This window comes from Sapajus apella, unplaced genomic scaffold, assembly GCF_009761245.1.
Source record: "Sapajus apella isolate SASKATOON/1434 unplaced genomic scaffold, GSC_monkey_1.0 scaffold19, whole genome shotgun sequence".
Taxonomy (NCBI): domain Eukaryota; kingdom Metazoa; phylum Chordata; class Mammalia; order Primates; family Cebidae; genus Sapajus; species Sapajus apella.
Genome location: NW_022436959.1, coordinates 30,186,740 through 30,208,936, shown reverse-complemented (window position 1 = coordinate 30,208,936; position 22,197 = coordinate 30,186,740). Strand labels below are relative to the sequence as shown.

The 22,197-nt window shown below is 38.7% G+C and overlaps 1 protein-coding gene across 1 annotated transcript; it reads right to left on the bottom strand.

Annotated features, from left to right (window-relative positions):
• Window positions 1-917: 917 nt before the first annotated feature.
• ASNS (asparagine synthetase (glutamine-hydrolyzing)) lies at window positions 918-21,335 on the bottom strand. The gene is made up of 13 exons (XM_032287142.1): window positions 21,100-21,335; window positions 18,730-18,765; window positions 17,854-18,125; window positions 13,225-13,462; window positions 8,472-8,657; window positions 8,113-8,214; window positions 7,546-7,673; window positions 5,970-6,096; window positions 4,339-4,445; window positions 3,576-3,676; window positions 2,028-2,109; window positions 1,779-1,934; window positions 918-1,269 (listed from the first exon to the last, which is right to left on the bottom strand). The coding sequence occupies exons 3-13, from the start codon at window positions 18,100-18,102 to the stop codon at window positions 1,060-1,062; spliced, it is 1,686 nt and encodes a 561-aa protein (XP_032143033.1). The 5' UTR covers window positions 18,103-18,125; window positions 18,730-18,765; window positions 21,100-21,335; the 3' UTR covers window positions 918-1,059.
• Window positions 21,336-22,197: the final 862 nt, after the last annotated feature.

The following is a 22,197-nucleotide window of genomic DNA, read 5'->3' as shown; positions in this document are numbered from 1 at the left end:
CAACCTCCGACTCCCCGTTTCAAGCGGTCCTCCTGCCTCAGCCTCCCAAGTAGCTGGGATTACAAGCATGTGCCACCGTACCCAGCTAATTTTGTATTTTTAGTAGAGATGGGGTTTCTGCCTGTTGGTCAGGCTCGTCTCACTCCTGACTTCAGGTGATCTGCCCACCTTAGCCTCCCAAAGTGCTGGGATTACAGGTGTGAGCCACCGCACCCAGCTGAATATGTTACTATACTTTCTCTTTCAAGTAGGTTTGGACTTTTATCAGAAATGCTTAGTTAGCTTGGTTATTCCTCTAGAACAGTGATCACAAAACTATGGCCCATGGACCACATCTGGTCCACCATCTGCTTTTATAAATAACTTTTAACAGAACACAGCCATGCTCATTTGTTGACATACTGTCTATGTAACTGCTTTTGCACTACAATGGCAGACCTGCACAGTTCCAAAAGAGGTCTACAAAGCCTAAAGTATTTGTGTGGATCTTTATTTAAAAAAAAAAAAAAAAGCCTGATCCCTGCTTTAGGACAAATCTCTAGAGGTGACTTTGGCTCAACATAAAAGCGAAAAAAAATGAACTACCATCTTGCAAAATACAGCTGTCAGAAACTCCTACAGAAGACTCAAGTCTCGAGTCTTACCTAGGCAGCTGTTAGGAATGCAGGCAGAACAAAAATACTGTAGTTCATTGATGACTTCCCTAAGATGAGGCAAGGACTGAAAAGAAACCACATGAGCACAAGATGCAGATGACATCTAAAGCAGCTCTGCCAGAAGAGTGCTGTGAGTTCTTGCAGACATCAGATCATTTCCTTTTCCTAGCTTACCCTCCACTTTACTGTGATACAGCAAAAAATTTCTAGTTACCTCTTATGAAGAGACTGCATGGACATAAATGACTATAGCAGTGTTTAAGATTTAGGACTTTTATTTTTTTCAAGTTAGCCTGAGTTGGCTTTCATTGCTCCCCCATCTAATTATGGTACTCACACAACAAGAAGAAATATTTGCATAGTACCTTTACAACAAGAACAACAATTACAGCACGAAGAGCACCTAAGCTTTGGCAGCTGACTTGTAGTGGGTCAGTGTGCGGGCGGAAGGGTCAGTGGCATTTATCCACTTGGGCATCCAGTAATGGCTCAGCCAGTAAGCCCGACCTGGGTAATGGCGTTCAAAGATTTGACGATAGTAATATCCTTCTTTGGTTTTGGGAGTATTGAAGGGATATTTCTGGGCTGCATTTGCCATCATTGCATCATCAACCTGTAAGAATAAGTGTGTAAGAGCAAAACAGTTTTTTTAAATGGCATGGAAATACTTGTATTTACTCTGGTTCCACAAAACAGAAAACGTTAAGACAAGACTGTAAATTATGAGACCCTCTGAATCACCCATCACTTAGAAAATGCTAAAGTATTCATAATACGCATAGCTACAGTGATTTTTAAAAAATTCATATGCATATTTTTCATGTTTGGTGGCTCTGTTTTAGTCATTTGTGCCTAACAAGATCTGGCACCCAGCAGGTGCCCAATAATGTGTTACATGAAGGTAAGTGATGATTGTAGTAGTAAGTCTCCTCTCTTTCAATTCTAGATGCTACTTTGTAATCCTTCATGATACTTAATTTTTATAAAAGAGACAACTGTTTACAGAGACTATGTCTGTCTCTTACAGGGACAAAGCATTCAAACTAAAAACGAAATGAACAGCAATGACAGCTCTGCATCCAAATTGTCCCATTCCTGAAAATGTTTTTAAAGATATTATACCTGATGTTCAATGTATTCCTGCAAAATCTTGAACCAGGAATTCTTAACTGAAGTTATGCCATCACTGAAGGCTTCTTTTGGTCGCCAGAGAATTTCTTTGGGTATCAGATTGGAGTCCTCAAATGTCTCTCTCAGCAGATGTTTTTCTATCCCATTCTGACATCAAAAAAAAAAAAAGGAGCATCAGTGAAAGTTACAAATATAATCTGGTGGCACTGGACAGTTTCTATCTTGAGTTGATTTACCTACCTTTGGAATTCTCAATTCTGGTGGCAGAGACAAGTAATAGGAAGAAAATCGATGATCTAGAAATGGGACTCTCAGTTCAAGGCTTAAAGGAAAAAAGAAGAAAATCTAAATTAAAATGGGTATTTAATGCCTATCAGTTTAGGTTCTGATTCAGTTTCCCATCAATTCAACCAGATTCTAAGAAATGTTAAAATCATACAGCCACATACAAGTACAAGCCTCCCATTAGGAGGCTGCCCTACACTACTGAATGAATACAAAAAAATATATATTCATTTAAAGTAACAAACATATCATGTCATCTAGGGAGTAAAACTAACTATTTGAGACTATTACTTTTAGTTTCCTTTCTAGGAATAGTTAATTGCATATTTCAAAAAGCAGAAAAAGTTACAAATCATGAGTGACCCAATCATTAAGAAAATACCTTGCCTGGAGCTTTCTAACTCAGTGTCTTCAACATACAATATAAACTAGCATTCCACTGTATTTCATCAAATGCCATATCACCAGTTTCCTGAAGCCTAGAAACTCTAGTTAAGACAAGCAGATAGTGAAACCTCGCCTCTACTAAAAATACAAAAATTAGCTGGGCATGGTGGCGCGTGCTTGTAGTCCCAGCTACTCAGGAGGCTGAGGCAGGAGAATTGCCTGAACCCAGGAGGTGGAGGTTGCGGTGAGCCGAGATCGCGCCATTGCACTCCAGCATGGGTAACAAGAGCGAAACAAAAAAAAAAAAAAAAAAAAAAAAAAAAAAAAAACAAGCAGATAGGATAATAACCAGATTCAGTTCATTCCCCAAACTCATAATTAATTATATCCTAATTTATGTGTGATTCAGCAGAGGCAACTAAAACATTTAATGTCAGTTGTTTACCCTATACAGCAAAAGTCTTCAGTTCCTCAACATAACTTTAGACAACCAGAAACGATACCAAAAAAACCCCAGTTCTTTATAATGTAATCAAACGCCTTGCATCTTCACTGCCCTATCCCCTCAGGGTCACTACAGCACCAAACAGGCATGGTGGGCACTCAAGACTGTCATGTTTACAATACTTCCCTCTTTTGGCATGCACCACCACGCCTGGCTGATTTTTTTGTATTTTTAGTAGAGACAGAGTTTCTCCATGTTGGTCAGCTGGTCTCCAACTCCTGACCTCAGGTCATCCACTGAGCCTGGCCTATCTCTCTTTAAAACACTTAACAATAGCTGTAGCAGCCTTCCCTCTTCCCTCTTGGTTGTTCAGATGTGAGCAGAATGTTGTTACCCTTTAAAGGTGAAAACCCCACCTCAAACGACCTATGGAAGAAGACTTCTCCCCACAGACCATGACACTTTGAAATGTGGCCTCTTTGGGGACTAAGTTAAGAAACTGCTTCATTTTCTCCATAGAAGTCACACTTTGTAACATATAGCCAACTGTATGTAACATGTAGCCAATCAGCTATTGATCTTTTAATTTTTTCAGGGTATTGGGCCTTTTTTTTTAAATTATTTTTGATGTTTTTTTGTTTTTGTTTTACAATAGTTTCTTAAAATGTTACCCGTGGGCTGCAGTAGTTCGGTCTGCGCGGAGAACATCAAACAAATAGAGTTCCCTCAGGAGCCTCTCACTCTCTTCCTCAGCTTTTTCAGGAGAAGGAGCCTATTTCAAACAAAAATACCAAGAGTTTTGCTTTTGATACACAAAGCAGTTTGTCTTTCTCCCTCTCCAATCCCAAAGGTGGATAAGACAAAAAGCTAAACAAATTTAGGGAAGGGAGTAAATATCTGAACAGAGCTAAGCAATGCTTCACAAAACATACCTTTTAAACTGCTAGTATTAGAATAAAACGAACACACTGGGAAACAGTCATAATTCCGTAGGCGGCTAAGAAATGGCAGAAAGGTGATTCTCAAGCTTAACTAGTTTTATTTATTTATTTTTAACTTTTGCTTTTTTTTTAAAGAGACAGGTTCTTGGTCTGTCAACCAGGCAGGAGTGCAGTGTCACAATCACAGCTCACTGCAGCCTCGGACCTCTTAGGTTCAGGTGATCCTCCCACCTCAGCCTCCTGAGTAGCTGGGAGTATAAGCATGAGCCACCATACCTGTCTATTACTAGTTTTAAAGAATAAAAATTATCTAACACTATTAAAATTTCTTTCTTCCCCAAGAGATAGAAAGCAGACACTATCAGATTCCCTTTTGTAATCTCACAAGGCACTCAAAACTATTACTGTCATACTGAAAGATGATAGAAAATGGTCAAACAATTCATACTTTTCTTAATACAGCATGAACATCCCTCCACTTCAGAGTGCTTACCTTGTGAAAATATATGTAACCCTGCGTGAGTTCGTCTGATCCCTCTCCAGAGAAGATCACCACACTATCTGTGTTCTTCCGAATATACTTGGAAATTAAATACATACCTTAAATAAGAGAGAGAAATTAACTTTAATGTCAACATAACCTTCCACCAAGAATGCCTTTGATTTTTGGAAATAATTGAAAGCTTTACTACTATACTGGACTTCAAATTAATATAAAATAGTTTCCACAATAATGACCTTATATTTATAAGCCATTTACATGTACTTAATCCAAAAGTACTACTGTAAAATAAAATAACCCAGAACCATTCTGTCATTTTATAAACAGGTTTCAAAATTCTAATGTTCCAATGTTTTTAGACCAAGAAAGTCCATCTTAAAACTTTGCTATGCTGAACAATGACTCAAATATCTAAAAATCATGCCTTTCATAGTGGTATAACAACACAAAAATAAGAGGACGTGTTTGGGTGGTTTAATGTCAGTTTTCCCTCTGCCACTCTCCATTTACCAGATTTTTCATAAAGACAGGAAGACTAACAAGTTATGAAACCTGCCTTCCTGGTTCTGTACCACATCCCTCTAAACCAGTGTTTCTTCTCAACCTTGTTTTTACTATCACCTCAGCTAGAGAGCCTTTTTAGACATTTATTTTCCTAACCCCAGCCCCTTGAAATTCCAGTACCAGAGCTACCCTATTTATTGTGATGCTTTGATGGGCCATAAACCATTGTAATATCTAAGATATTTTTGCCCTCCAAGGCAACTCTCTCAAGAGAAACAGTAGCATATAAAGGCTGAGTAACACTGGATCCATCTGATTTGGTGTATGCATCCAATCTCAGTGGATATATTATCTACAAGATAAAATTAGCATTGTTTGCAGAGCAATGATAGCTAGTGACTGGTAAGTTCTATGATGGAATATTTCCAAAAATATATCTAAAATGAGTATTTCTTATCAAAAACACATTACCAAATAGACCTATTTCTTCACTGTATACAGACTGTAGCCCAAGAAACTATAAGAGAAATGGGAGGTAGAGGGAAGAAAATATGTATCTACTCCCTGGGAAAACACCAACAGTCCAACAGTGATACCAAAAATGTAGAGGTTGAACTATGTATTTACGGTGCCCTTCACTCCAAAAGAGATTCAGAGAATTCTTAAGTGGTCTTAAATAATTAGTAACATAGGTATTTAATTTGCAGTCATCCTTAAATAATATTATTTCTTTTTTTTTTTTGAGACTCTGTCGCCAGGCTGGAGTGCAGTGGCTCAGTCTCAGCTCACTGCACCTCTGACTCTTTGGTTCAAACGATTCTCCTGCCTCAGCCTCCCGAGTAGCTGGGACTATAGGTGTGCACCACTATGCCCAGCTTGTCTTTGTATTTTTAGTAGAGACAGGGTTTCACCATGTTAGCCAGGATGGTCTGGATCTCTTGACCTCATGATCAGCTCACCTCAGCCTCCCAAAGTGCTGGGATTACAGGTATGAGCCACCATGCCCAGCCCTTAAACAACATTTTTTAACTATTGCTTGAAATAATTTTTGTTACACCTTACATTTTTTTTCAGTATTTAAAAAAATCTGTTTATTTAATAATATAGTAATACCTCACCTACTGACGCACGAACTGTTGTAATATCGTAAGTTTCCAAGGAAAATATGACTTCATCCAGAGCCTGAATGCCTTCCTCTGAGTTGAAGAGGACTTCATGATGCTCACTTCCAATATGATTTGCTACCTTATTATATGAAAAAATACCCCTTTATTTGTTAAAGAAAATAACTTCCCTTGAAAATCAAACATGACGCGAGTTCACAAAGCTTTATGAATTAACAACGGTGAAAACTAAACAAGGGAAAACAGAAAACCTGATTTTACAGGCCCCATCCAGCCCTGTTCCCTCACCTGCTTCAAATCCACCACCAGGAAGTACGTCTCCCCTCAGCTCCTCCGGTGCCAAGGCTTCAACCATTCTCTCAGTCGGCACCTCCCTCCTCACCCATTTTACCTAACCCACCTCATTTCTCCCTAGGCCAATAGGGTCCCATGCTAAGCTTGGTCTTTTTTGGTCCTTCTGAAATGCCTAATTTTATAACCTAGATGTTATTACTATATAGAATGGCCCCTCCCCTCATTCTACTTTTCTTGGCTATTTTGGATTCTCTCAGCATTGATCACTTTGTATTGAGACTGCTCTCTAGCTCTTCCTCATCCTTGTTACAAAAGTTCTCCAGAGTGGGAACTAGGTCTCCTGCTCACTGAATACAGACAAGCTGCCCTCTGTCCACAGTATTCTAAATATAGCACTTTTTAAAATAATAACAGCTAACACTCACTAAGTACTTACTATATGCTAAGTTCTACCCTACTTACTTCACATGAATTATATCATTTCACCTTAAAACTACCCCATAGCAGACATTATTATTTTTGTTACATAAACAAGTAGAGCCAGGATGTCAAGCCACAAGTCAGACTCCAAAGCCTGCAGTCTTTGCCATGATACCATGCCTTTATGTTCTTTTTTAAAAAACAAAACAAACAAAAAAACGAACAAACAAAAGCCTCTCTTTTGAATTTTTCAAGATGGGGTCTTGCTATGTTGCCCAGCCTGGACTTGAACCCCTGAGCTCAGACCTCCCACCAGTCTCCCAAGTATCTGGGACTATAAGTGTGTGCCACTGGACCTGACTTACGCCTTTACTTCCTTCCCTTTTTTTTTGAGACAAGGTCTCACTCTATCACCCAGGTTCCCATAAGGCTAACATCACAGGCATGCGCCATCAAGCCTCGCTAATTTTTATATTTTTTTCTGTAGAGATGGGAGTTTGACTATGTTGCTCAGGCTGGTTTCAAACTCTTGACCTCAAGTAATCCACTCCCTCAGCCTCCTAAAGTGCTGGGATTACAGGTATAGGCCACTGTACCCGACGCCTTTACTTTCAAAAGAGCATAATTATCATCACAGTGTCTTTGTGAGAATTGTACGGGTCATAACAGATAAAAGTACAGAGGACAGTGTACAATGCAGTGCATATTCAACAGCGATTTCATTCTACTTTAACACATTTGAAACAATTTCCCCAGTCAACACAGCAGCATAAGTGGAATTATCCATTATTGACTCCATTTTCATTCTAATAACAAGTCTACTCTAGCTATACAAGGGGCAGAGACAGCACCTTACCTTTCTAGCTGCCAGTAAATCGGGGCTGTCTTCCATGCCAATTGCAAATGTCTGGAGGGGATACTGTACTTGGTCCTCTTTCATCTGCTTCAACAGGGTGGCAGCAACCAAGCTGGAGTCCAGGCCCCCTACATGCAAAAGAGAAAGTGGAAGTGTCCTAGTTATGTGCCTTGCAGAAGACAGGGACAGAGGATGTATATTCCTGATAAACACGAAGATCACAGTTTTACCATTTAAAATCCTCAAGTTTTATAAACTGAAACCAACTTCGACAAGATAAAAATACATATACTGTGATAATATTAGTATTTGGTTAAAAATCACTACACAGAATTCTAAAGAGCTGGCTCACTCTTCACACCAATAACATAGCTACAGTGTCACTCAAGTTCAAGTGTTACTATGAGTATTAAATGTAGCTTATACAAAATGGTTTCCATCCTATAATGAAGGAAAGATTAAATCATATAGTAAATATTTTATAGTGAAAACCAAAGGGATGGCTACAAATCATCTCAATTAAACAGACATGAAATATAATTAGGTTTTTTTTTTAATTGACTTCACCTGATAAAAGGCAGCCAATCCTCCGGTCTGTCATCAAACGCTTCTTTACAGCATTATTAAAAAGGATCCGGATGTTGTTCTTCACTGTTTCTATCTCAAAACCTATAAACACAGCAAGTAAATCAAATGGCTCCAGAAAATCTTGGGCTGGATAAGTTATTGAAATGAAATACATAATCATCAACATCTATCATGATGGCATTTACTCAATGGTGGAGTCTGCCAAATCTTAACGTGTTCCCTCCAAACAAAACAGGAAGTAGGTCTTGATACTAAAATCATTCAAATGATGTAAGAGTACAACTTATAATTTTTTCCCTTGGAGAAGGATGGGGAATAGGTGGATGGGTGTCCACTACCTGGAAAGAGTTTCTCCACATTGTCATAGAGGGCGTGCAGGGGTTCATCCCGATAGTGATGATATTTAACCATTTCCACAGACGCAACTTTGCCATTTGGCTTTAAATCCAAAACTTCATAGTGTCCAGGAAGAAAAGGCTCCACTTTTAAAAAGGGAGTTGAAGAGTGCTTCAACGTAACAAGACCTACAAATTCAAAATCATACCTTTGTTCAAATTAGGCAACCTTTCACAATTAGTTAACAGCCTCTACATTCCTATTTATTTTCCCTTTTCAATACAAATGCATGCCCACTAAATAAGCAAAATAGGAAAAAAAAATTTTAATCACCCAAAGCCCTACCATCTACTTACTGGAGAGATAATAATGGCACAGTGATATACTGCCAAATTACACTAATTTTTGGTAATTCAAAGCAATAGAAAAATCTCCAGTATTCAATTTCTTCTTCTTAGATTTCTAACCAAGAAAACCTATTTTCTATACTAAAGCAAATACATACCAAAGGAAAAGACACACTTATGAGGCAAAGGGAAGAAATGGAGTCCTAATGTTATGATAAGCTGGTAGTCATTTATTTGTCATCACTGAGGTATTTTCAGAAAATAGCCAAGGTTCCCAGACCTTTAACAAGTTCAGTGATCCACTCTTAGCTACTTTAAAGTCAGATAAGACATCTACCCCTTAACTAGTTGTTATGCACTATATGTGAATAAAACCATATAACTTAAATTTCCTCAAAAAATTCCCACAGAAAGTACCCAGCCTCACATCACCATGATCTTTGACACAAACATCGATGTTTTCTTGTAAATTGTAGCAGGCTATATGCAATACTCATGATTTACAATTTGAGATTGTCAACCCAGCCAGCAACCTGTGTAGCACTGAATTCAAACACCAGAACAAGGACCCAGATTCCCTTACCAGCTATCAGAGCTCGTGAGCGACTCAGCCTGGGAAGGGAATGGGGAGTAATTTAAAGGTTTTAAGCAGGCAGTACTATAATCAGATGAGTTTTTGACAGGTTATTCTAAAAGCACTTAGAAAGGAAAACTGTTGCAGTCTTCCAGATGAGATCATTTGGTCTGGAAAAGGACAGTGTCAAGGATATAGAAAACTATCAAGGAATTTCAGAGTTACAACTGGATGTGATTATAGCTCCATGTCAAGTGATCATCAGGCTCAAAGAAGGCACAGAGGAACAGGAGGCTGCTTTTCTGGGGTGTTCTCTTTGCCAGGCTTGCCCAGCAGTCCTGGCAACTGACATATATACTTGTTCTTTGCCATCTGATCACACTAGAAATGCCTGAAAATAAAACAGTTCCAGTATTAGTACGACCACTGTGACTAGTGTCCGAAGGACCCATTTGATTGATCTCATTATCCTGTTTCAGCCAATATTAAATCTGAAAATTAAGTGAGAAAGAATTTAAAGAATGGCAAAAAGAGGCAGGGAGAGAGATTTTAGGATGTTACTGCTGTGTAGGTAAGGAATAAAAAAATTAAATGTCTTCCTCCGCTTCTTCATCAAAAAATGCTACACATGATTCGCAATTATTTTCTTCCCTCTTGTAGGTTGTCGTTTCGCTTTCTTGATGGCGTCCTTTGAAGTACAAAAATGTTTAATTTTGATGAAGTCTAATTCATCAATTTCTGTTATTGTTGCTGGTGTCATATTTAAGAAAGCTTTGCCAAATCCAAGGTCATGACAATTTACTCCTATGTTTGCGTCTCAGGATTTTATAGCTTTATGTGGATTAGCTCAAAATGGATCCATTTGATTCATTTTTTTGTATCGAGCTTTTGTATTTGGTGTTGGGTAAAGGTCCAACACTTCAGGTTTTGCCTGTATTTACATATCTAGTTGTCCCTGTGCCAGTTTTCGAACTTCTTTCCCCACTGAATAATCTTAGCACCCTTGTCAAAAATCAGTTGATTATATATATATACATGGGTTCACCTCTCTCAATTCTATCCCATTGGTCTATACATCTATCTTTCTGCTAGTATTATACAGTTTTTATCATCATTGTCTTGTAGCAAGTTTTAAAGTCAGTAAATATGAGTTCTCTTACTTTTTTCCTCATTTTCAAAAGATTGTTTTGGCTATTCTTTAGTCCCTTGCAATTCCATATGAATTTGACAGTCAGCTTGTCAATTTTACAAAGAACTCATGTGGGATGCTAATAGGGATCAAGTTAAATCTGTAGATTAGTTTAGGGAGGACTGCCATCTTAATAATGTTAAGCCTTCAATCCATAATCACTGGGATACTTTTCCATTTATTTAAATCTTCTTTCATTTCTTTCAACCATGTTTTATAGCTAACAGAGTACAAGTTTTATACTTCTGAAATTTATTTCTAAGTATTTTATTCTTTTTGATGTTATTATACATGAAGTTGCTTTCTTAATTTCATTTTCAGATTCCTCATTGTAATTATGTAGTATTCAGTTAAAAGTGTGTCAGATACCATTGATTTTTGTATATTGATCCTGTAACCCTGATGAGCACAAGGGATTTGTATCTAGAATACATGAGGAATTGTTACAATTCAGTAATAAAAAGACAAAATAACCCAATTAGAGATGGATAATTCAAGAATGGATAAACAAAATGCAGTACATGCAAACAAATGGAATATTATTCAACAATTTAAAAAATGAGCTATCAAGCCATGAAAAAACACAGAACAACCCTAAGTGTATACTGGTAAGTGAAAGAAGCCAGTCTGAAAAGGCTACATACTATATGATTACAACTATTTATATGACATTCTGGGAAAGGCAAAATTAGAGAGAAAGTAAAAAGATCAGCAATGACTAGGGGATTAGGAGGAAGAGGAGGGGGAGGAATGAATAAGTGGAGCACATTTGTCAAATCCAAAAAACACAAAGAGTGAACCCTAATGTAAACTATGAACTTCAGTTAACACATAAGCATCAGTTCATCAAATCTAACAAACATAGCACAGTAATGCAAGATGTTAAGCGTCGGGAAAACTGGGTAGGGGCACTGAAGGGGGGAGCATATGTGAACTCTGCACTTTCCTGTCAATTTTTTCTAAAACTGCTCTAAAAAGAAAAATAAAGTCTATTATGTTTTAAAATAAAATGCCTAGCAGGAAAAAGAATGGCAAAGAATGAAAAATAAAGTCTATTATGTTTTAAAATAAAATGCCTAGCAGGAAAAAGAATGGCAAAGAATGAAAAATAAAGTCTATTATGTTTTAAAATAAAATGATGCCTAGCAGGAAAAAGAATGGCAAAGAATGAAAAATAAAGTCTATTATATTTTAAAATAAAATGATGCCTAGCAGGAAAAAAAATGGCAAAGAATCTGTACAAATATTTATCCAAAGAAGATATACACATTGGCTAATAAGCATGAGATAAAAAACTCCGGACATCACTGTCAACAGGAAAATACAAATCAAAACCACAATGAGATACCACTTCACATACACTAGAATGGCTAGAATTAAAAAGTCACACTGTAAGTATTTGTGAAGATGTGGACAAACTGAAATTTTAATACACTGCTGAAGGGAACAAAAAACAATGCAGCCATTTCAAAAAATAGACTGGCAGTTCCTCAATTAAACATAGTTACCATGTGTCCCGGCAATTCTACTCCTAGATATACACCCAAGAGAAATGTCTACACAAAAACTTGTACACCAATGTTTATGGCAGCATTATTCATAATAGCCAAAAGGGGTAAACAACGTCCTAATTGTCTATCAACTGACAAGTGGATAAACAAAATGCAGTGTATCCATGTAATGCAGTATCACTTGGCCATAAAAAGTAACTACTGATATACATTACAGCATAGACAAATCTTGAAAGCATTGTGCCAAGCAAAAGAATCCAGTCACAAAAGCCATATGATATAATCCTATTCATATGAAACATACAGAACAAGGAATGCAGAGGCAGAAAGATAAGTCATTGTCGGGGCTACGACTGCAGGGGTGCGGATGATGGATATGGAGGATGGAACTGAAAGCTAAAGGGCACAGAAGGCAGGATGCTATGGTGCGTGCCTGTACTCCTAGCTACTAGGGAGGCAGAGGTGGAAGGATTGCTTGAACCCAGGAGTTCAAGGCTGCACTAAGCTATGATCACACCACTGGGCTGGACGACCGAGCAAGACCCCATCTCTTAAAAGAAAACAAAAACAAAAACCTGGTTAATCTTGCCAGTAAAAAATAAGGTAAAGGACATAGGATTTGATTTGTTTTTTTGAAGTGGAAAAACAATTCTAAAATTGACTGGAGTGTTGGCTACCAACATCTGTGAATATACTAAAAACCACTGAACTGTATACTTCAAGTAGGTGAGTCACACGGTATGTGAATGATCAATAAAGCTATTTTAGAAATCCTAATATTTGCTGTGCTATAACTGCGGCAAAGTACCGCAGTGCAATAATTGCAGAACCAACTCTACCATTACAGTATGACACAGGAAAACTTAAAACTGCACTTAGGATCAAGCTAGATACAGAGCATATTAGCACAGCAAAAAACAAATGACTGCAGTAAAGACTCATCCTTCAAGGATTACAGAATTTAAGTGCTGAAAAGGAGAGTGCAACTCCTCTGTTTTTTAAGAAAAGGTAAGGACTCATAACTTAGTCACTTGTAAAATTCTGGATTGCTCTCTAAGAGATTTTCAAATATAACTTAAAAGAAAACACACAACCAAGACAATAATGAAAATCTACAGAAAAATTTATTATTACCTTTAGCTTCTGAACATACAGCCAAAAATCCGTCTTCTGCCATTGTTTTAAACAAAGGTCTGACTCCATATGTATCTCTGCCCAGGAACACTTTCTTATTGGCAGTATCCAGTAGAATAAATGCAAACACACCATCCAACATAGAAACTGTTTGCTCAATTCCACCTTTGTTATAAAGATGAAGGATTATCTCACCATCCACGTTGGTCTGGTATTCAAATCCAAAATGCTGTTGCATCTTAGGAAGCAACAGCAAAACCAAAACGTTAGACTCCTTGTGGATTCACTAATAATTTTTTATTGCAAAGTCGCTTCAGTATTTGAGCTCTATAATTATTTCATGCACTTTGGTGATTTAGGAAGATCACAACGTTATCAAATTAGGGTTTGTTTCTGCTCATAATTCTGCAAATTCTTTATCAGATTGCAACTAAAATCTTCATTACATAAAGTTGAACCCATGAAAATTTTGGTTGCAGTCTGATAAACATAACATAATGGGAATGTACCAGAATCGTAACCTGTGGAGGGATGGAAATGCATACTATACACGCACCACGTATGTAATACACATATATTTTTATATATGCAGATTGACTATTCCTTATCTGAAATGTTTAGAAACAGAAGTGTTTTGGGTTTTTGTTTGTTTGTTTTTGGAATATTGGCATATATGTGAGATATCTTGGGGATGTGACCCAAGTCCAAATATGAAATTCATTTGTTTCATATATCTTACACACATAGCCTAAAGTAATTTTATATAACATTTCAAATAATCTTGTGCATGAAGCAGAGTTTGTGTACATGGAACCATCAGAAAGTAAAGGTGTCACTATCTCAGCTACCATGTATCTGTGGCTGTTCGATATCACTGACCATCATTCCCGACTCTGAATTTATATGCTACTGATGAGTCATCATTTTTATACACTTATTCACACATAAGTAAAAAATATGACATACAATTAATATAGTAAGAAAATAAGCAGTATGGTAGCATCACCAGAATACCTGCATCAGCTGTTAAACAGCTATATAAATAACGGCAGGCTTTCAGACTCCACCTACAATGCTGTGTTTTGATTAAAAGTTACTGTCCACTGTATTTTTCTTTTCTCTTTTTAGTTGAGAATATCAGAAGCAGTTGAGCAACTAGAAAGTGGGTCCTCTGAGGTTGGGGAGGCATTCTGCAAGATGGCTTTTTAAAATGTTTCTCCAGAGTCATCTGCCTCATTAGCAACAGCTTTCATCTTGGAAGTCTCTTTGTTTCTATAAACTGACATAACCTCTTGTTCTGCTATGAATGCAGGTAGCACTAGTCCTTCAGTATCTCTATCAAACATTTTCACCATGTCATCTATACCTTTACACTACAGTCCAATTTCTCCAACAGCTTGACTTTCTGGGATATAAACACACGTTTCTACTTTTTCTTATCATTGCTGCTCACAGGGACTTCTACAGGCCTTTTTGTCATTTTCAGTATCTTCACGCCACAGAGCAGAGAATAAGCAAAAATATACAACAGGTAATGCATACAGGTCCCATCTGTGGGAATCCTGCCATTGGGGTGTCCAGCTTCCACACGTGCCATTCTATTACCCTTTGTGGGTGTACTTGCATGGGGAAATCTGGGCATGAGTAGAAAAGTTACACTGCAGCTGAAAGGGGCTGAGAGGGTCTTTCTTCCCTAGGGAACACCAAATAAACTGTCTGTTGTACACCTGCATTTTGACAGTGACATCAAAATGTACATGCTCAAAAAGTTTTGAGCACATGACATGCTCATGTCAGTGCTCAAAAAGTTACAGATTTTGGAGCACTTCAAATTTCGGATTTTCAGTTTAAGGACGCTCACCCTCTAAATTTAAGATAATAGGCTGCCTGGTTGCCATGATACTAAAAAATGTGTCTTGTGCAACTGTAAACTTTTGGTTTGAGAAGATAGCATTGGCTAAGAAGTTCCTCAGGTTCAGCTTCAAAGACCTATCTATAAAAATGTAAAGCACAGGGACAAACATCATTTGGTATCATTCCCTGAAAAATGACTCCATCACAATAACAGATATATGATCCAAAACAAAGCTGCTGGTCCCCAAGGGCGGATGACAATGCCCAGTGCTTCCACTACTGCAGTAGCATTAAAGCTACTCCTCACTGATAAATTGACAATGGTGCTTTATTAGTCTGCATGCCCCAAAGGAACAGCAAAGACTGTCTGCCACTGCATACAGAGTAACAAGGTTTGATAGGCTACTCCCCAGTTCTGACACCCTCCATCATCACTGGCAAACTACGAGAATAAAAAGTCCTTGATGTATTCCTCTTCATACCTTTTATTCACATTTTTGGTAGACATTACAGAAAGAGGTTTAAATCAGGTAGAAATCCTAGATTAAGTTTAAAACATGTTTTCAAATTTCAAAAACTAAATCTATTATTTATGTGCATGACCCAAAAATATGCTTCACACTCCATTCAGCTCACTCCCTGATTTGTAAAACTTTTGTCTATAAGCCCTCACTGAACTGTCCAAAAATGGCCTTTCTCCCCTATTTGGTCCCCCTCTCTGCTCCATCAGGGATAATCCTGTAACTAGCAGGTGGGGTCAGAAAACAGTCTTCAGCTGACTGTTCTGGGTTGAACTGCCTGAAAGGTAAGTGACCATAAAGCATTCGGTGACAGCAATCAACAGCTTCCCAAATCTACCTTGCCTACAGCTTTGGCCTAAACTTTGCAGGTAATTTACTTAAAAAGGAGAAGCAACCTTCGGGTAACGGATGTATCACTTCCTATTCTCCTAAAATGAAACTCCAATGCTGCATCTTAGATAAAAGCCCTCAAATATTGCCTCCTGAAGTCACGTTGGCATTTGACTTGGCTGCAGCCCTCTGACACTTTCCTGCAGGGACAGGGATTGCTCTTTGCCCCAGCCTTTATCCCATTCCTCCTCTCTTTCATTCAGTCTCCCTCCACTCCCAGCATACCTCTGGCTGTATTTTATTAGTAGTACACTTTATTTTTATCAAAAAGGGAATGGGGGGGGATTTTTGAGCTTATGTTGCAGAATACTTTATATAAACCTAAAATTTACATTCTGCTCATTAGACGAATTTCTAGCTGCCCCAACTGCATAAGCTTAGATGTTTGGTAAAAGCAATGGAACAAACTTCTCTACTTTTACAAATACAACATTTGGCTAACTTAGAATAGACATTAATTACATTTGAAATGTTTAACTTCTTGCAACTTTTTAACAAAAGCAACAACACTGTTCAAGTTAAAGGGGCACTTCCTGTCTCATTTAAGGGGAAAGCCAAGCTGATAATGCCATAGTACCACCTAGCATTCTCATACACATGACACTGATTTGACTTAGAAAGAAAAAAGTTTTAATACTCTCTTCTTCTACCTCCCACTAGCAGGAAATTCCATTCTTGCCTCTTCTTTTCCCTATTTCCTCTCCAATCACCTAGAAAAATGGTCTGATGCATAGTAGGCCCTTAACAAAGAAATAAAGAAATGTGTGAAAGGAATTTCCTGAATAACTATTTTAAAACTTCTTAAACGAGAAGACTATTATTAAAAGTGTTCCTATGAGCAAGCAACAAACAATGACAAAGCTATTGTTCAGAGATAAAAATGTCCAAAAGGTGGTTAGGATATACATCTCTATCAACGCATGACAGGTAGCTATCAAGAAATCTCAAAAAATATCAAGAAACATCACAACCAAATACATGAACCTTGAATGAAATCTAGCTCAAAACAAACAAAAATCAGCTATAAAGATATTCTTGGTAGCATTCTGAGAAGCCAAGGTGGGCTGATACCCTGAGCTCAGGAGTTCCAGACCACCCTGGGCAACATGGCAAAACCTCATCTTTACTAAAATACAAAAAATTAGCTGAGTATGGTGGCAGGTGCCTATAGTCCCAGCTACTCAGGAGGCTGAGTCAGGAGAATTGCTTGAACGGAGACAGAGGCTGCAGAGAGCCGAGATCGTACCACTGCACTCCAGCCTGGGTGACAGAGTGAGACTCTGTCTCAAAAAAAAAAAAAAAAAGACATTCTCAGGACACTTAGGGAAACTTAATTTAAGTATAAACTGGGTATTAGGTAGTATTATGGAGTCTTAGATTTAATAATGGTATTGGTGTTACAAAGAAGAATGTCCTTATTCTTAGGTGATAAATGCTTATATATTTAGGAGTGTCATAATATCTGCACCATACTCTCAAATGATACAGCAAAAAAGTGTGTGTGCGTGTCTGTTTGTGTAGAAAGAAAAATCAAGCAAATATGGCAAAACGTTAATGACTATTCTATCAAGGTGCTCACTGTTCCATTATTTTCTGTATGTCATCAAATGAAAAGTTGGGGAGAAGGAGAAAATATTCTAAGAATCAAAGAAATTGAACTGTAATCTCCATTTTTATCACTTTTTTTGGTGACCAAGTCATTTCATTCACCTTTTTATTCATCAGTTCGCTGACTATCTACATACAAATGAGATAACAGAGTGTTTTGCAAAGTAAAAAGCATGATACAGAATATATAATATCATCGTAACCAACAAACTCTGAAGTTTAATCACTTCCAGACATCTGGCTTCTTTTTCCTTACCTTCCTATGATTGTAGATCTCACCATTGTAACAGAGCCACAAATACGGATATTTTCTCACTCGAATTGGCTGCATTCCAAACAGAGGGTCCACTACTGCCAACCGGTGAAATCCAAAGCAGCAGTTGGTGTATCCATTGACATTCTCAAAACGAAATGCATCTGGACCCCTGTGTGCAATCTTCATAGCACTCAGACACTGAACAGAAAGGCAGTCATCACTGCCAAACAGGGCCCAAATGCCACACATGGTGCAATGAAACTATAAGCTCTCTATGGAGAGAAAAGCAGACAAATCAAAAATATTCAATATCCAATCCAAGTCTGCATTAAATCTTGATTCCAGAAACGAGCATAATCCACTTCAAAGACTAAAATGTAAACCACCTTTTCTATAGCTATTTCCCATTAGGTTGACAGGCCCATGGGAGTAGAGAATGATTTAATTTACTTACAAGTATTCAGAAAAGATAGTGACCTCTACATCCAACCAGCTACAGCAGCTTAGCACCCAGCCAAAGCCTGCATCTCTCCCACCTTAGTGGTTGGCTAGAGCTGGCAGCAACCAGGCCACATCTATTTCTGCAATCTAAGTTTGCTTCCAAGATACAGAAACAAATGCAGGCTGGCTCTGACCTAGCCAGAGATCCCAGCCCCACTCTCTCCATCCCAAAATCCCTCAAAGATCCAAGAGACTTTCCAAATTACTAGAGTAGGTTCCCTTGACAGTTAAATGCCCTCTCTTTACTTGAACTAGCAGCAGGTAGAATATAATGGGTAGAACAGAAAATCATACTGCTGTAATACTAGGATTACTATCTGTAATACTAAGATACACAGCTCTTTTAAGCATTTCACTATATTATATCTAGCTTACCTCCAAGTGATGTATCCAGATGTTATTGAAGAAAGTCTAAAGGAAAAAAAAAAAGCAATTTAATTTGATATCAGATATCCTGGCTTTGTAACAAATAAAACATTTTAGGTTGACAGAAGATACAAAATGTTTGCTATCAAAATATCCTAACCGAAAAAAATGTCCTCAAATATTTCTGTCTCAAAGTTTAATGTTCAGTAAGGAAACAAAGTAGATGGGGCATATACAGCAACAACAGCCCTAAAAAAAAAAAACTTGGCTCATCCCTATAAGCCAGGAAACAAATAAATCATCCTTACATACATTAATTGTTTTCCAATTTCAAATTCTCAACTGTGAAATAAAGGGCTGTTTTATTTGACTACTACCAGCTCAAAATGGCCATTTTTATTAAAACATCTAACTTGAAAAATAATAATTTTGATGTTTTCTTAAAAAAAAAACTGCAAATTGCAGCAAATGCCCAGATAATTTGCGATAGACACCCTAAGGAAAAAATACATATTCAAATTACATAAGTCACTTTGAGCAATGCTTTGAGGATATTTCATTTTTATCTAAATGAACCAAAGGTTTAGCTGGCTTTTCCAGAAAACCAGAACCAAATAATACATGGTTATAATGAAAATCATCTCAAGCAAATTGGAACTGAAATGTCACACATTCCACACTGTCCCTTCCATGCACTTGACCAAATAGCCTATAACAAATTCTTTACTTTCAGACTTAGTGGCAAAACTCCATGAGATTTAAATGAGATGGCTACTAATAAGCCATCTGCCTTTGACTCTATACCAATTAAAAATGGGTTAGGAAAGTGCTTTGAAAATCAAATGTGGTCATCACAGAATAGGCTGCTTGTGCATATTAAGCCTGCTATAGTAAATACACGCTAACCACTAAACTGGAGGGGAAAGAGGGAGAACAAAGAGGCATGTAAAGTACACTTATTTTTTTCTAGTAGGAAAAAGCCAATTAAAACTGTAAGTTATTTTTTATTGGAATCAGTCTTACAGGAGGGCAAAGTTCCTGCTGTTGCTACCTGTTCTCAATATTTTTCTTTTTTTTTCATAAACTTCTAGAGCAGTGCTGTCCAATAAATATGTGAGCCACATATGTAATTTTAAATATGCTAGCAGCCCCATTAAAAAGAAAAAGGTGAAATTAATTTTAAATATACTTAATATATCCCAAATAGTATCATTTTAACATGTAATCAATATAAAAACTCGTCGAGCAGATATTATACACTGTTCCTACTCCAACGACAAAATCCAGTGTATTTAACACAACACATCTCAATTCCGACCAGCCAGCATTTCACGTGCTCAAGTTACAGGTGGCTAGTGCCTACCGAATTGGACACTGCAGTTGCAATACATTTAATTTCTATTCCACTTAGTGCTACTTAAAACGTCACCCTCTCACCTTACTTTTATGATAAGATCTCAGTAAGTAACCAACTATACAAGCCCTACTTTACCTCTAATTACTCTTACAGCAATGCGATGAATCATGATTTACAAAAAAATAGAAAAAAGAAAAAAAACACTGCTGTTAAATTATCAGCCAAGTGTCCAGGGTAATGGACAGTAAAGAAATAATGTAGGCCACAGGCCGAGATGAAAACTGTCCTTTCATTTAAAGCTTTAACAATAACCTGAAGTCAGCCCTGTAAAACAGACATCCATTGAAACAAGCACGCTAGTTGTTTTGCCTTTTTCTGTACTTGGCCTTCTGTGTCCCTAAACAGACTGCCTCTCGGCCGGGTTTGCTCAGCAAGTCACTTGTTGAGTCTTGCAGTCTACAGAGGGGTGGTGACTGGCGGGGGGAAGGGGTGAGAGGGGAGGAGGCATGGTGAGGGAGGCCAGGTGAGAAGCGGGGCAGTTGAAAGGGAAAGCACAGACACCCAGGTCTCTCCTTCCTAGATCAGGACCACACGACACGCGACTGCGCCCCGGCCACGTGGAGGCTCCAGCCTGTCTTCCGCAGGGTCCTGGACCGCGAAAATATCCATGGGCTTCAACGCCACATAGTTAAAAAAAAAAAAAAAAAAAAAGTACACATATAACATCTACAGGGGCTCAGGTCGCCGCTGCCTTCTCTCCGGGGCGGCCCAGTCTTCCGGCCGCGGTTCCCTTGATGCCTCAGGGATAAGGACACAGAAGTCCTTCCGCGCCGGCTTGCTGCGAGGTGCGCAACAATCGCTAGGCGTCCACCTCGCCCTCTCTACTGCCGGAGATGCCTCATCAGCCGACCCGAAGCGCGTCCGTCCGCCGGGTGCCAGGCGGCAGAGCGCATCCTCCTCCCCCAAGGCAGCCCCAGAGCCCACGAGAAGGGTGCTGCGTGGGGCGCGGGGCCCCGTCTTACCTAGCCGCAAGCGGGTCGGGGGCGATGTGGGCCGCGGAGGCCAGGTCTGCCGACGGCGTGTCGGAAGGTGGATGGCGTGTCGGAAGGTGGATGGCGTGTCGGAAGGTGGATGGCGTGCCGGGCGGAGGAGCTACTGGCGCTTACACCGGTCTGGCTTCTGTAATGCGTACGGGAAATTTCATCAGCCGGCGAGAACCAACCAGCGCGCGCAGGGGCGGAGCCCACGGGGCGGCCGGGCGGGTGGGGACTGAGCGGGACGGCGGGAGTGCTCCAGGAGGAGTTCTTTTGTTTCCGGTGCGTCAGTTTAAGGATAGCCTCAGAGATCTGCCCAGGTTATCTGCTGTTCTGACAATCAGGGAGTCTTCTGCACTTGGTTTGTTCTTAGGGAAATCATCTCCGTTTTTCGTTGCACTACCGTCTGATTTATTATTCAGTGCAGAGAAAAGCTTGCCCTAAGAAACTGATGGGTAAGGCCTAAAATGTCCTTATAAAATCTATTAATAAATCGGAGTGCCAGGCCCGATGGCTCACTCCTGTAATCCCGACACTTTGGGAGGCCAAGACAGGAGGATCACTTGAAACCAGGAGTTCAAGGCCAGCCTGGGAAACACAGTGAGATCACATCTCTACAAAAAATGGTGGCACACCCTTGTAGTCCCAGCAACTCAGGAGGCTGAGGCAGATGGATAGCTTGAGGCCAGGAGCTTGAGGCTGTGGTGATCTGTACTCCAGCCTGGGCGACAAAGTGAGACCCCCATCTCTAAAACAAAATAAAATCTAAATCTAATTGATACGTGAAGCAAAAATACATCAGTGGCTCTTAAACATTTTAAGTACAAAGAAATTTTGTCAACGTGCCTCCACAAGATGATGATGTGCTTTTAAGTATCACTTTGATGAAAAGACATCATGATTAAAAATATATATAACACTCTTAAATCGCATTTTACTAATTACATCAGCACCAAAATAAATTGAGAAATAGTAAAATTATATGTGCACCACCTACTAAGATCAGACTATGGTCAATGTGTGGAGAGCATGCAGGTTTGATATTCCCATACAATGCATTCCTGACTAAATCAAAAATGCCAACGA

Bases quoted from the DNA above. Each gene is read 5' to 3' on its own strand.
- ASNS (XM_032287142.1), bottom strand. From the start codon at position 18,102: ATGTGTGGCATTTGGGCCCTGTTTGGCAGTGATGACTGCCTTTCTGTT. The intron at 13,463-17,853 runs GTAAGGAAAAAG...TTGCTTCCTAAG, and splicing joins AGATCTACAATCATAGGAAG to ATGCAACAGCATTTTGGATT. The intron at 4,446-5,969 runs GTGAGGTATTAC...CTCTTATTTAAG, and splicing joins AACAGTTCGTGCGTCAGTAG to GTATGTATTTAATTTCCAAG.